Here is a 14,540-nt window from a genome sequence, read left to right on the forward strand (position 1 = left end):
TCTGAGACGGTAATGGAAAATTTAGAGAGACTGCGTTTTTCTGAGGAGTTCGGCGTTACTCCCTACATGTACGAGCCGATTGCGAAGAGCCGGCCTCTCGAAGAAGCAAACGATGCTGGTGCGAGCAGTGCTTTCGACGCGAACGAAAGCAAAGTCTTGGGATCTCCTCATGTTGGAAATGCTCTTTGGTAAGTATGTTTTTTGCAAAGCGATCTAGTGATCTCGCCGATCTTTCGCCGATCTAGTGAGCTCGTTTCCGGTCAAACAACTGTAGTGTTGTGTTCCTGCATGCCTCCTCGTGGAACTTAAGCGGTGATGCGATCGTCGGCATTTGTGCGTTGTCCAAAGCTGTCGGCAATCTACAAAGACTGTTTAAACGCGTGAAAAGCTTCCCGGTTCGTGCAGTACGTGTAGTGACCTTCATCTGTTGACTACCACTCACGTTGATTACCACGCACGTTGACTACCACGCACGTTGACTACCACTCTACATACACGCAGACGCACCAACAAAGGAATGCAGGGTCTATCGAAGCAGATTACGATGGCACGCACACAGAAACAAGCGCGGTCAGGCACGGTCGCGGACGCTGCGAAGGAGCGAAACACTAGAGTTGTCGTCACAACACCGCGGTTTCCGGTCTCCGCTCCACTCGCTCACTCAACGGGGGGCGGAGCTACAGCGCAATTTTAACCGACGATTACGTCGCTCCTAATTGAAAAAAAAACCCGAATTTTACCTACATAGTTTATAAGGTTCCCGCATCCGTATATGAGCGTCTAATTGAATTCGACAGGCTCTTCAGCTTCCCTCTAACTTCAGAATATTTCGGTCGAGAAATCTCCTTACAAAATTAATCTTTTTTTTTAAATTCTGTGCAGCTGATACAGACACTTGTGACATTAAGTCACACAACAACAAATTTTCTGAAACTTTCGAGAGGAAGAAGGAAAGCGTGAAAATAACGGCAGGTTTCGCAGCGGCTTCTCGGAGCGAGCGGGAGAGGGGAAGTAAAAGCGAGCCGGACATCGCGGCGGGCCCACGACTATTAGCCCCGAGAACGAACACGGGCGGCGCTGCGAGCGCCGCTCGCGTGACGTCAGGGCACGGACTCGCGCCTGTCGTCTGCTACAGTTCGGGCGTTGTCCGGGCGCTTTCTGCGGTGTTTTCGTTTGTTCGCCCTCGTTCACTCTGCTTGTATACTTATGGTGGTCGTCTCAAATATATTTTTACGACGTCTTCCTTTGCGAACATTTATTCAAAGAGCTAATTTCTTAGACAACAATGCAGCTCTCGAAGGCAACGCTACAGTGCCAGCCGAAGCGACGCAGACCAGCCCATTGCGGGTTTTTCATACGCGGATAGACAATCGCAAAAGCATAGCCTATAGGAATCCAGTTATGATACCATACCTGCCGCGGTGCAACAAGTATGTCACAAAGCTGGCTATATATGACTTCTACAGCAGTCACGTTGATTTTATTCCGCTAAAATAGGTTTGCTCACGACGGGTAGTTCATGGTATAATATCGAATTTTTGCATTTCCTCACAGAAACGCTCGGGAGTAGCATGGGGACTTAACTAAATACTGGAGCTTAGATTCTACACGCCTCACTTGCTTCTTTAACTGCCTGTCAACATTAGGCGGTTCTTCACGTGTTTACTTTTTTTAAGCGGCGGAAATTTGAAGTAAAGTTAATGAAGGCTTACAGCTATTTACAGAGTACAAATAGGAATGTACCAATATATATTTCCTTTTCCGTGTTACACGTTCCACTCACCTCTTTAGGGATTAATAATGTAAGTTATGTTCCTCTTTTTTTGTCTATATTACCAAGTGTATATCATTTATTTATTTCAATGCCGCAGTGTGTTTTGCATTGTTATTGTGGAAATATTTCACTGTTCTTTCATATATTGTATAACTGCAACGTTTTATGGCCACTATATAAATGTAATTTATATGGCGCTTGATGTGTTACCCCATGCAGCCATATTGTACCTAAGGGGGTGAGGTTACCTCAAGCCGCGTCTGTGCGACTTTTTTCCCTCATCCACCTCCACTTACTACTCCTCTGTACATGTGTGTGTGTAAATGGAAATTAATAAATCAAATCAAACTCACTTGAGAAATTTACTGGTGCTTGCTGCTTGAGGAATATACATGACGAATCTGTTTGGCGAACTGACACAGGCTGCTCGGCCCAATTTTTTTAGTGAAGTATGCCTGCTGGACCGCATAGCTGCAGCCAGAAAGAAGTCGAAGCGTCAATGATTAGTAGTATGGGACATATTGAAGATATCGAAATTCCCCCGGTGGAGGGTCTGAAATCAAGTGAAAGTATATGCAAGGCTTGTGGTGCTTTCTTTATGAATGTTTGCGATTGGATTGGAGCAAACTTAATTTGCCTGCAAGGTTCTCTTTTATGTACCGACGAAGCGAATAGTTATCCGTTTGTATAATTAAATAACGCTGGATCGAGACATGGTGAGACAGAAGGTGCTTGAATTTTCCTTTTGTATACGGGAAATCTAAGCTGCGGTGTAGTAGCTCGAGAATACTTTAGCCATTCCAGTTGGCGCAGTAAAAAACATGCTTTATGGTTTTAATTCGAAGTTGTAGTGAACTGATGGGTTTCGCGAACATAGCGTGCCTCGCCATACGGACAGTCGATTGCTACCGTTACGTGATCAGGGGTGTGCCATATTGTCGATAAAGGCTACTGAGGGCCACTATGAAACATTACATCACTTTCAATTGAGTGGCTCTCGATCTTAACAACGAAAGTTTTCTTGCTACTATGGTGTTTGTGAATTAACTATGTAAATACTCTACATGACGCGCCGTCGTGTTAGCAGCCATGAGCAATTCGTTTTTTGGAGGCCTGTTTCAGAGGGGGATGAAAGTAGCAGCAAACTTTTTCATAAGAAATGCGCGCCTAACTATTTTTTTACGCATTAATGAATGGCCATATTTGAATAGAACAACACACCAGAGTAATAGGAATCATGATGAGAGCTTCGCTGGGCAGTGTCTTTCTAAAATCAGATAACATGTTGACGCCAATTACCAAATTTTTCTTCCACGTAAAATGCAATGCCTCTCATAGCTAAATACTAAAGGAATGTTAAATGTTTAGCGAAGCATCATACACAACTTCGCGCGTTGAATTTGCAGATATTCTTTTTTTAGTCAAAATTTACCGATAGACACGGCGCATATATGCATTGCAATACCTTGTAGACCCCTTTAACGCTACTTAGCTTGCGATATTCAAGCCGCAAAGTTTCTCGACTCACACGCCTTTGAAGAGGAAACTGTGGTTAAGGTATGGCAGCTGAAAGAAGCCGACGTATTCTTCAATACGTACGGCTCGAGCCACCCATACCCCAAGCATACACGAAGGGAACGAGCGCGCGCGGCAGCCGAGCGAGCCGGAGCGAGCGGCGTCCTGGCCGTGACGTCACTCGCGAGAGGGCGCCACTCCTAATTCTCGGGGCTAATACAGCCTGTCGGGTCATACGCCGCCTAACTCTTCGGCCGAACCGAGTCTGAAGACGATCCAGAGAATCCAATTCGCGACTTTTGACGGCCCCACTTATGAAACGTCGCTCTCAACGAACGCTTCGCCGTAAACGCGAGCGCCGGGCGTGCTGGTTGAACACCCTCTTGCTGCTGTCCTTGTTCGTCTTCGCTGCGCGTTCTGAACGGAAGTGGGACCCAGGAGCCCCAACACCTTACAACACCTCACTCTATGTTTAGCGACTCCTGCTCCCAGCATGAACGCACATCACGAGCGCACCCCACATGAAACGTTCCGCTAAGGCGAGTAGTTTAGCGACCATGTCGCGAAATACATTTTTTTTAGCCCGCACATTCGTGCAATCATTTCGTGGGGTGTTGATAGAGCTGCAGCCTACAATTCTGCGGCGCAACGCATCGGGTGCATGAGCTCAGGCTATTGGATACCGGAGCATTCTTTGCAATTTGCACCCTGTCAAGCCGGCGGAAAGAGGGGTGTCTTCAGGCGTATATGACACCCCCCCCCCCCCCAACTGGTCCCTTGCACCCGGGGCCCACGGCCCCCCGGCCCCCCCTGTTGCTACGCCACTAGGTAGACGGCATTTGGGGCGGCGAGGACCAGCGGGTGGCGCAGTAAAGCATATCGGTCGATCGTCAGGGATTCTTAATGCAGCAGAGTCACGAGATCGCGTAGCGAATCGTTGCTCTCGATAGTATGAGGGCGACGCCATGAGGTTTGTGTTGGGCTGGCCACGGTGCACAGAGTGACTGCTCATGTTGGCGAGCTCCTGCCCGACAATAGCTTGGACGGATGGAGTAGCAATCGAGCTCGAGTTACCGGCGTGGAATGGCCTCAAGTTCGCGGCGTACAGTCTGTGTCTGATATGATGGAAGTGACGGCTGGCTGCAATGTGGTCTTCGCAAGCGGACGTTACCGACGTGTTCGGAAGACAAATGCGTGGCCAATGCGTCGGCTTTTAGCCTGCTCAAAGCGCCGGCACTCCTTTGTAATAGCATCGACTCTAGAGATATTTTTTGCAAATCAAAAGGTTGAAGGCGTCGTCGGCGATCCCTTCCAATTCATGCCCAACCTCGTCATCCTCCGGCATCTCGGCATCGGCCTTCCGACATAGCGATGACACGTCTTCAATGTACGAGACGTAAGATTCTGTAGACATCTGTGCACGTCACTCCAGCACCCTATTTTCGGCGATGTTCTGGCCAAAGGCTTCCCAAACAAGTCTCGTAGTTTTTCTTTGCAGGTGTCCCAGCTCCCAATCTCAGCTTCGTAGTTATCGAACCATTTCCTTTCAATAGGTGAAGCGCCAATAGTGACGGCACACAGGAAGAAATAGAGACAGGACAAGGCGCTTCCTGTCTAAATTTCTTCTTGTGTGCCGTCACTATTGGCGCTTCACCTATTGAAAGCTATGCACCAACTAGCCCCACAACGTGTTTTATTATCGAACCATATTTTTGCAGTGCCTTGGAGGTAGAGAATAATATTTGCCAACATGAGGGTATAGGGTTCCATCGGTTGTTAGCACTCACGCGTTCGTACTCCACCAACCATTCTTCGACATCCGCTTCACCAGAACCGCAGAACGTGCCAGGATACCGAGGTTGCACCAGCACGACCGTTGAAGTAGCGGATGCTGATGTGGGCGCCGCCGTCTTCCGCCATTGCAGACAGATATGCAACACGACGGCCACTGCGGAGTTCCGTTGCGAGCCGTGACGCACCCCTCACTTCCACGAAAGTGTGACGGAGGCGAGATGTGGGAGAAGGATATATTTGCAAAATATTTACCACGAAAGCTTGGGCGAGGGAAGATGTCTGATCCGGCCCACGTGCAGGCGTTCTCATCGTTGTCTTCATCCCTCTGCTAAACCTCGCGTTCATCCATCGATCGATCGCTCCATAACAATATATTAGCTACGTGGAACATATCCCTTCAAATGTTAGCCAGCGCCGCTTTTCGCCATGGCGGCGAATGTGAAACATTCACCATGGCCTCCGAGATTACGCACGCTGGAAGGTTTTGCTCCGGCCGTACCATTCGGCGCACTCCCCAGCAAAAAGTAAGGCGCGTATAAGTGCAGTTGTGCGTAAAAGTGTAAACCTGCTAGCACGCCTCAGGTATCACGTAGGAACCTCAGGTATCACGTGGTACGTTACCTTGGGAGCCAGGATACTCGCCAATAAACCGTCTTAGGCTATCTCAGGACATGAAGGCTACCACAGTCAAGGTTCTCGCTCTCTTGTGAGCAAGAACAATTGGAGTAAGCGAGAGGTGAGAGTGCATCTCCTAATAGCCCGTTCCTGCGGCGAGCAGGAAAGCGCAGGAGGAGGGTGCAGCGGAACCATGAGGCGGAAAGCAGAGAAGTGGAGGGGAACGGCCTGCGCATGCATTGAGTTGCGGCGGCCACGGTATCCGCAGCCGCGTCGGCGACCTCATCTGCGCTACCGAGGGTGGGCCGGTTTGCCATGAGGTGGGAAGGGCTAGGGTCGTCCGCGGCGTCTGCTGCTGAGGTCAGCCCGCGGTACCTGCGTGTGTGACGGGCATTACTGTTCCCATAAGGGGCGATGGCGAGCGGCTGCGAGCAATGGTCGACGTGACACTCACTTGGGTGTCGTTGCCGCTGACACTGGTGGCCCGATTTCTCCGCAACGAAGGGCCGCGCTCGTCGTTGGTGGAAAGAAAGCGTGAGAAGAAAAGCGCCGTGCCTCGCAAGACGGGCTGCGCGGGGGCGATGGCTACGATTTTTCTTCAACTGCGAGGCTTTTCTTTCGAGGAACCCATATGGGTTTACTTTGTAGCAATTGCTACGAAAGGGTGGATGTCTGATTTTCCCTTTATTAATAAGATGACTGCATGTTCATCGGTGCTATACTGATAAACTAAGTAGCATTTTGTCTGGTAAATATTTGGGAAGTCCACCTGGGAACAGTGAAGCATTGGTGACTTCTTTTCCGCCACAACATAGTCAAGTGTCCCCTACGATCGAGGGAGTTAGAAATACCTCGGCAGGGGATTCCCCAGTGCCCTTATGAGCCACACCCAGCCAGTCTCCCCCTTTGTAGTTTGGACCCGTATCAAGTTTGAGAATGTGCGGTGGGCACATAGTATTACAATTGGTTTTCTCCATGTATGGAAGCGAGGAAGGCTCTGTGAAACCTCTTCATTTAAAATGAGCCCTACCAAAATTCACGCAAATGAAAGTAAATGCCGCGTAACTTAGTCATCGTGATAGAAGGCATGTGCACCCTATCACACACAAAAAAAGCAAAGGCTTTCAGCTTGTTGCGATATGGCGTACATAAACGCAAAGCAGGCGAAGGCAGAAATCTTTTTTAGGAAAGTTGTTTTAGACAATTGTTTTTCTGTAACCTTCCCACCGGTAGAATATGATTTACACTCATATTGCGAATGCACAGGCTTTCCGTTTCTTTCCTCCTGCTTCCTTTGCCATGTTCGCTCAATGTATACGCTCTCTAAAAGCATTACTCCCCGTCTCGCGATCCACTGGCGTGTGTGAGCGTCTGTAATGTGGACACTTCTCTGCCTACCGTTTTCCTAACCCATGGTCATTTTCCTCCAGCTCGTACTAGGTAGCAAGCCTGAAATCAGCCGTTTGTTAACTTCGCTGTTTTTCCTACGCGCTCCTATCTTAACCTATGGGTGTTGTATTGGCAGCATACGTGTAAATAAATATTCGCAGTTTTTACAGCGTTAGAGGCATATATATGTGCGCAAATCTTTACCGTGAATATACTTACTTTCTCTGCACCAAGGGCTCGGTGGATACCACGCGCCATCTCGGCAGCGGAGTGACTTTAGTGGAGGGTCGTGCCGCTTTTTTGTGCCGACAAACTCATACCCTTCTCTGCACACAACGTGTAGGTTGCTGTCCGATACAGTAACTTCAGCTCCAGGCAACACTTCTTCCTGTATAAAAGCAAGCGAAGTAAAAAAAAAAACATGTTTTCTCAAGAGACCTCGCAAACATACATTATGTTTCACTCTTCGTCAAACAAAATTTACCCCGCTGGCTTATCGGTCTCAGCGCCGACCTGTGTCACACAGCGGCAGATACGGCGCTTGTCCAAGCTCAGTCACACCACGTGACATTAAAGTGAAGTGACCTGCAGCCACTGCATATTCTTCCAAAGGTATAGGAGCGTATACGACAACTGTACAGCTATATATATAGTCGGATACAACTGAAGTCTGCAGAGAAGCTCCGCCCACGCCCTCACAACCGCCAGCCACTGTTCCTCCGCGAGGCTGCAAATAGGCCGTACTTCAAACTTTCCATGTTACCGAAATACGGCGGTCACCACAAACATAATATAAGCCGGTAATTTTATACGTTTTCAGCCGTCTATTACAGTGGAAGGGTGAAAGCCTAATTATTAATTGAACTGAAATAAAATGCTTGCTTCGCTGCAACTATTTACTGTCAAGTTTCACTTCAGTTGGCATGAGTAAAACGGGCTCAGCATTGACATCAATTGTACCGCGGACTTTTCATGAGCGAAATGCTCAGACTCCATGTCTGTTGCACACCTCATGGCTTCCGCCGATGAAAAGACTCCAAGAACAGCAGACGCTCCGGAGGTATCAAGTACGACGTCATTTTGAAAACGTCGCATGATGACTTTGTTTGCTTCTGTGATTGGCTAGCGGAGTAACCCAGCGCCACGCGGTCTGTATGCCTTGGCTGTTTTTTTTTAAAGTTGTAGCCTACTATAGCCAGTGTTTCCTTAATTAACCCGCTCTAGCGACACTATAGAGAATCAGCCAGAGACATCACCTCGTGTCTTGCCAGGCCGTGCGAGAGCGCGAGAAAGACATATAAGACTGCGGGGCGCTGCAGCAATTTTGGATGATCTGTGGACAACCGTTTTGCCGGTGCTTTGCTCGACGTAAACCCAGCAACAAGTCTGACCCGAAGAAGCAGCTCGATTAGACTCTGCAGAGATCGCGTATCTGATGGGAAGTCGATTTAGTTCATTTTTTGCATTTTGTTGCATTATAGGACATCTGTAACATTCTTACGCGTTATGCTTACTAACACGAAGCTCTGGGCAGGGTATTCAAAGTTAGGCAGCTTGCCCGAGCATGGTAAAGGCACCTCCGATGACCACACTTTACCTGACACAGCTCGACACAAAGAAAACTTGCCCTGTAATTTGTGAATAACGCAGCGTTTACGCGGTTAGTGTTTTGTTTGATTTTATTGTCATAAGATCAAACAGAACAAGGTAAGAAACGCCTATGTGTCCTTATCACAATGATTCTATATTTTCGGGATACACAGCAAAGCATAAAATTCAGATAAAGCTGTGACTACACCTCGTTCATTAAAGGGCAAAGTGATCGGGCACAAAAGAACAAATGCTTGTATCTACGATTTTAGGAACATTGACATTTACTTGCAATGTTTCCATTGCAGAGCATATATATTCTCTAGGACTATCCGCAAACTACCTCGGAATAAGCTCAAACTGTGTTACGATAAACGCGTACGCATGCAAAAGTACTCAGTTGCCTGTTTGGAAAACCTTGGCTCATGAAACTCCACGTACTCACGCGAAAAGAGTTACGCGAGTTGGCTGTCATTCAATATTTATTTTATTTATTTTTATTTTATTTGGCACATACTGCTAGCCTTGAAGAAGGCTTTGGCAGGAAATGGTACATTGATAAAAGGGGAAAATGCATCATCATTCACGCAGGGTTCAACGATAATCGTTTACAAGGGGCCTTGGCTTTGGTTTAAAAACAAGCTTATTCATACACAAGTACAGCGATATAGACAACGCACTTCTTGGCGACAATAGAAAACAATGTAAAAACCACAGTTCATCACGTAGCAAGAACGATATGATCAGACAGTTTAAACAAAAAAGAATCGAGGGCTGTACAATCTACAACCTATTGTGGTAACAGATTCCATTCTCTGATAGTTTGTGGGAAGTATGAATACCTGAAGGTGTCATTGTGAAATCTATACTCAGATAATTGTTTATTGTGCTTCGTTCCTGAAGTTCTAGCGTTATGTAGAGTGTACTAAACACCTGTATTTGTCTGTTTTTAGAGCATTGCTCTGGAGAATAAACAGGAATTTTAGTCTGAGATATCTTCCATGATCGCTAATTGTTGGTAGTCCGGCTAAGCGTAGAAGTTCACTTGGGGAACCATGACGATGTTATTTATTATAAATGTGGCTGCTTTTATTTGTACGCTCTCTAACTTCGCTATGACATATTTAGTATATGGGAACCAGCATATGGTGCCGTATTCTATAACGGGGTGAATTAGTGACGTGTACGCGACTAGTTTGGTAATGGGTGAAGCGTATCTGAGGGACCGCTTGAGGGAAAAAAGCGCTGAGAGTGATTTTGTTGTTACGTACGACACGTGTTTTTTTCCATTTTAGATCGAAAGAAATAATGATGTCTAAATCCTTGCATTCTTCAACCCTTTGTAATTATCTTTGCTGAATTTGGTATGGAAACGGCAGCGCAAAGGCGGCGAATTTGGTATGACGGCAGCGCAAAGTAGACGGCGACACATACAGAAAGAGACACGCGGGACAAAGTTCGTCCTTCGTGCCTCTTTCTTTTTTTTTTTCGAGTGTCGCCGTTTTCTTTAGAGGCGCCAACGTGACGGTCACACTTGGCCAACTTTTATATCACAAAAAAAAAAATGTATTACCAAATGGACTGACTCTCCGAACTAAAATTTGCGGGACAGTAGAAAGGAGCTACAAAGTACACATGTTTGACCAATAACAAATACAGCTGACACCTGTAGGAAACATGACAACCATATCGTTAATCAATGGCCACAAAATGTTTTAGGGATCCTATACGAAGGAAGCGAAGGCGTGTTACCATTTTATTTGACCAGTTGTTGGGCCGGCGCAGTACAACAGCACTGGGGTCAGCCTGTACGACGCAGTTTCCTAGAACATAAGGAGACAAGTGCCATCAGTTGCTCTCATTCCACTCAGAAATAGTAACTTGCCATTTTCTTTTTAGGGGCTTCATATATGCCTGTCCCATTTCATGCTATCACAAAAGCGCACCAGCCACCATTTTTGTACGCCATTACTCGGCAGGTAAAATGGCTTCGATTCGCCTTCACTAATCTAGTATTTGCTCTGAGTAAATATAACATGATCAAGACCAGCAAAGGATACTCACTTTTTAATTATTAGGTGGCATCTCCAAGCGCAGCACCCATCGGTAATATTATTTACAATGACAAACATACTAAGATTTTAAATTTTACTACACTGAGCTTTAAAATAAAGGAGAAGAAGAAAAAAAACAGGCAGAGCTGGTTCCGTCCATACTATACGTTCTGTAATGAGTCGTGCCAGAAGAAATAAGGCAATGATAATATAAGTGAGCTATGATGACAAATAACGAAGTAAAACGTGGGTAATGCTTATGAGGTTAATATACAGAAATAAAAAGAAAGGATTATCGGGACACAGTGTAGCAATGTGCATGTGGAATGATAATGATGGGAGTGTGCGTGCCTTTGAAATATAGAACACGTGGCCTGACTTATACTACCTCAATCTTACGCTAAAGTCGGTCTTTTTCATGTAGCCGGCTTCACTGATGTGAACAGACTTTGGTCGAGGCCTGCTAGAGCTTCAGCCCAACACGGTTAATCGGAACCACTTCCGCCAGAGTTAAAACACTGGTGCTACTGTGGTTGTGTGCGCGGTTCCGAAGACAATCCTTCTTTCTCTTGTCGCTGATTCTTTATTTCTGTCGCGTTTTAAGATAATGAGAACAGCATTCCGGACCCAAGTTGGTAATCCATTACTCAAGTATTATTGCGCAACAAAAAATAGATGCGGACGTAAGAGAAGAAGACACACCGAGCGCAAACTTTCAACTAAGTTTCTTGGTGGCGGCATCACATGACTCATAACTATGTTACACGAATGCGCAGTTCGTTTTCATGTCAGCGCATGCGCTGTGTATACTCCTTCATATATAAAAACCGATTCAGTGGTACAATAAATTTAATAGAAAGTTTGCGCTTGGTGTGTTTTCTTCTCTTACGCCCGTGTCTATTTTTTCTTTTTTTTGCGCAATAAGACTTGAGTAGCGTTTGAAGAAGATGAACCGAAATTTTGAAATATAATGGTCGGCAGTGACGACGCTCGCATACTTGTAAGAAACACGATGCAACTCCCATCTCGCGTGCACATGCGAGGGCTATTTGCACGTTTAGCACGAAGCGACCTTCCGATATACGTCCGATGGCCAATGGCTTGTACCTTACCACTCTGTTTTTATGCGAGCGACCTATATAAACAATTACATGACGCCTTGTCCCGTATTGATGACTACTGCGTAAACGTTCCATGGTGCCTTGCCCCGCTGAAACCCGTGAATACGCCCCGTAACTTAGACTGCGGTGAACGTAGCATTTAGGCCCGACGGGAAATAACCAAAGCCAGACACTCTGACCTCTATTAAAACGTTCTCGCACCCGAAAGCCGAAAGTGAAAATATCTACCTTTAAAAAACCGCAGCTTATCAATAGCGCATCCGAAATAGTTATGACAAATCGAAAACAAGCGAGCTCTAGTAATGATAATCAGGTTTCATTATGCGTGAGGGAACCCAAAAGTAACAAGATTTTCTTTATGTGGACACTCCAGGTGAAGTTCCGCCGTTGTCGTTGCCAACGCCGTCAGCGACGCCGTGAGGTCTCGTAAAGTCCAAGTACGATTATATCGCGACCGCGCGGCGCAGGCTGTAGATGCGAAGGAAAGCGTGCGAACGTGAAGCGAGGAAGGTGGTCACTTGATGCGGCGGCGTCTTTTCGCGCGGGCGGGGAGGAAGGCCTGAAGGGTGCGCGCCGTATTCTCGCGCGTAAGAGGGGGAGCCGGGAGATGCGCGCGCGCTAGGAGGGGGTCGGGGGGGGGGGGGGAGGGTGCAGCTTCCTCTTGTACTCTGGCTGCGGCTGCACATGGAGCTACAGAGTTAGTAGAACAACTCTAGAGGAAAAGCTGGGCCGGAAAACCTCTGGGCGCCGCCCTGTTGCTACTAGTCAATGTGGCCAGCGCAATTACTAATGAAAGAGCTGAAAACAAGTACAGGTCACCTTATGCTTTGTCATCTAAAAACGCATACCTGATGGCTTTATGAAGGTGGTGCGTTAATATTAAGTTTACAGAAAGTGATCGCTAAGTCAGTGAATTATGTAAATCACGATGTACGCATTCATGCAATAAAGGATGACGCGAATTTCGGTTTCGAATCTGTTTTTTGGATACGTAGTAGTTTCGTACAGTTTAGGTTTGAGGCGTTGGTTTGACATGCGATCGCGCGTCGACGTCGGACGCTATGGCGCACTCGTGCCTTATGTGCCACCGAAGCCCCGAAGTGCTCTGGCATATACCTTCACATGTATGTAAACGAATGTATCTATTGTTGAGAATATCACGCGAGTAGGCAGCTCTTGTGGTGCATCACAATCGTTTGAGAAGCGTCACAGTAGAGCATTTTTCTACATGCGGAGCGGTGTTTTTATTTGCTGGTTTCCATTCAGTAGGAAATTGCTGGACAGGCGGACCAGCGCACCGGAATTGTACTGGCGAAGCCACAAGCAACTCAAAGAATCTGTTTAATTGTTGCACTTTGAACAATCATGCTTTTACAAAGGCCACAGCAGAAAAACAGCCTGATACCGAGTATTTCTGTGCCACGAAGTAATTAAGAGGCGAGTGCCAAATGCAGGCGAAATCGAGTGCATCGAGACTTAGAACGACAGAAAGCTGAGCTAGTTGGTAAGGATTCATTAGGCAAAACAGAGGTGAGGCGCGCACACAGGACACAAGAGTAGAGAAGTGGGCGGCGCTCGTGTTGTTTGCTTGCAAATACTCTACTCTTGTGTCCTGTCTGCACGCCTCACCTCCGTTTTGCATAACGAGTGCATCAACCCACATATTAATAGCGTAGGCGTTTTATTAACTGTGCAATACTTTCAACGGTTCCTTGCATGCCATCTCATGTGGAATATCTTTCTTGGTCACAAATTTGTGCAGCGAATCTATTTGCATGATCGACTCCGGGCCTGTGGGACCGTTCGCTGGCACTTGATGCTGAGTCTTTTACATGTATCCATAAACTGCTGATATGCACATCAGATCCCTGCGAGCATTTTCAAAATTCAATTATTTTAGAAAACAAGCACATATGCAATACTGACATAATCTCAAATACCACTAAGCACCTGGGATACATTTTTGTTGACCATACTCGCAGGTAAAAAAAATTGGAGGACGCTTAAGCTTCGCCTTCAAGAGTGGAACGCGACAGCGTTCCCGTCGACCCGCCAAGGGGTGTAAGACAGTGGGCTACAGGGCAGCCATCACTTACGAGGCGCCCCGCATCGGACGCGGTGAGCGCCGAGCCATATGGTCGAGCAACGCGGCGTTCGGTGCAGCAACGAAACGTGCGCCTGAGCAAGCGGAACGAACCGAAGAACTCGGTATCTCGGAGGGGGAAATGATGCACGCCAGTCAAACGTCGTGATCGGAACGGGCAGAGAGATAGACAGATAGCGATCTAAAAAAAGGAAGGACGCTTGATTCTGCAGAGGGAGCAAGGCGAAGCGTTGTCAGGGGAGAGGGAGTCGGGGCCGCGAACCGCCTCGCACCGGTCCTCGCAGCTCCAATGCGCGCGTGGCGCGCCATCTGTCGGGGCAGCGCCGTACATGGAGAAGAGGGGGTCTTCTGTGTTTGCCGCAAGATGGCTCTGCGTGTGCGGAAAGCGCAGAAGAAATGCAGCGGAAACGCACATCGCTACTCGTGTAATTGCGACTTCTGTAAGTTACATGTTTATAATTACCGATATACACCGCAGTATAACTTTCCACGGCTCGTTTCGAAGGCAACACCGCATTCACTAGAGGCGCGTTTGTACCGCTTGGAAGCATCGAACTCGTGGCTGAGTGGTAGCGTCTCCGTCT

The 14,540-nt window shown here is 47.2% G+C and overlaps 1 protein-coding gene and 1 long non-coding RNA gene across 4 annotated transcripts in view; one reads left to right on the forward strand and one right to left on the reverse strand.

The window, feature by feature from the left end:
- Positions 1-14,540, reverse strand: part of LOC139061116 (sushi, von Willebrand factor type A, EGF and pentraxin domain-containing protein 1-like) — a 297,555-nt gene that overhangs the window by 248,359 nt on the left and 34,656 nt on the right. For all 3 annotated transcript variants that reach the window (XM_070540689.1, XM_070540681.1, XM_070540673.1), the window contains 2 exons: positions 10,430-10,500; positions 7,307-7,475 (listed from right to left, as the gene is read on the reverse strand). In XM_070540689.1, coding sequence (XP_070396790.1) covers positions 7,307-7,475; positions 10,430-10,500 — 240 coding nt within the window. The remainder of the gene's footprint in view (positions 1-7,306; positions 7,476-10,429; positions 10,501-14,540) is intronic.
- The window catches only part of LOC139061125 (uncharacterized), a 401,615-nt gene continuing 399,994 nt past the window's right edge, over positions 12,920-14,540 (forward strand). The window contains exon 1 of the long non-coding RNA XR_011515190.1: positions 12,920-12,976. This is a non-coding gene — a long non-coding RNA (uncharacterized lncRNA). The remainder of the gene's footprint in view (positions 12,977-14,540) is intronic.

This window comes from Dermacentor albipictus, chromosome 1, assembly GCF_038994185.2.
Source record: "Dermacentor albipictus isolate Rhodes 1998 colony chromosome 1, USDA_Dalb.pri_finalv2, whole genome shotgun sequence".
NCBI classification, from domain to species: domain Eukaryota; kingdom Metazoa; phylum Arthropoda; class Arachnida; order Ixodida; family Ixodidae; genus Dermacentor; species Dermacentor albipictus.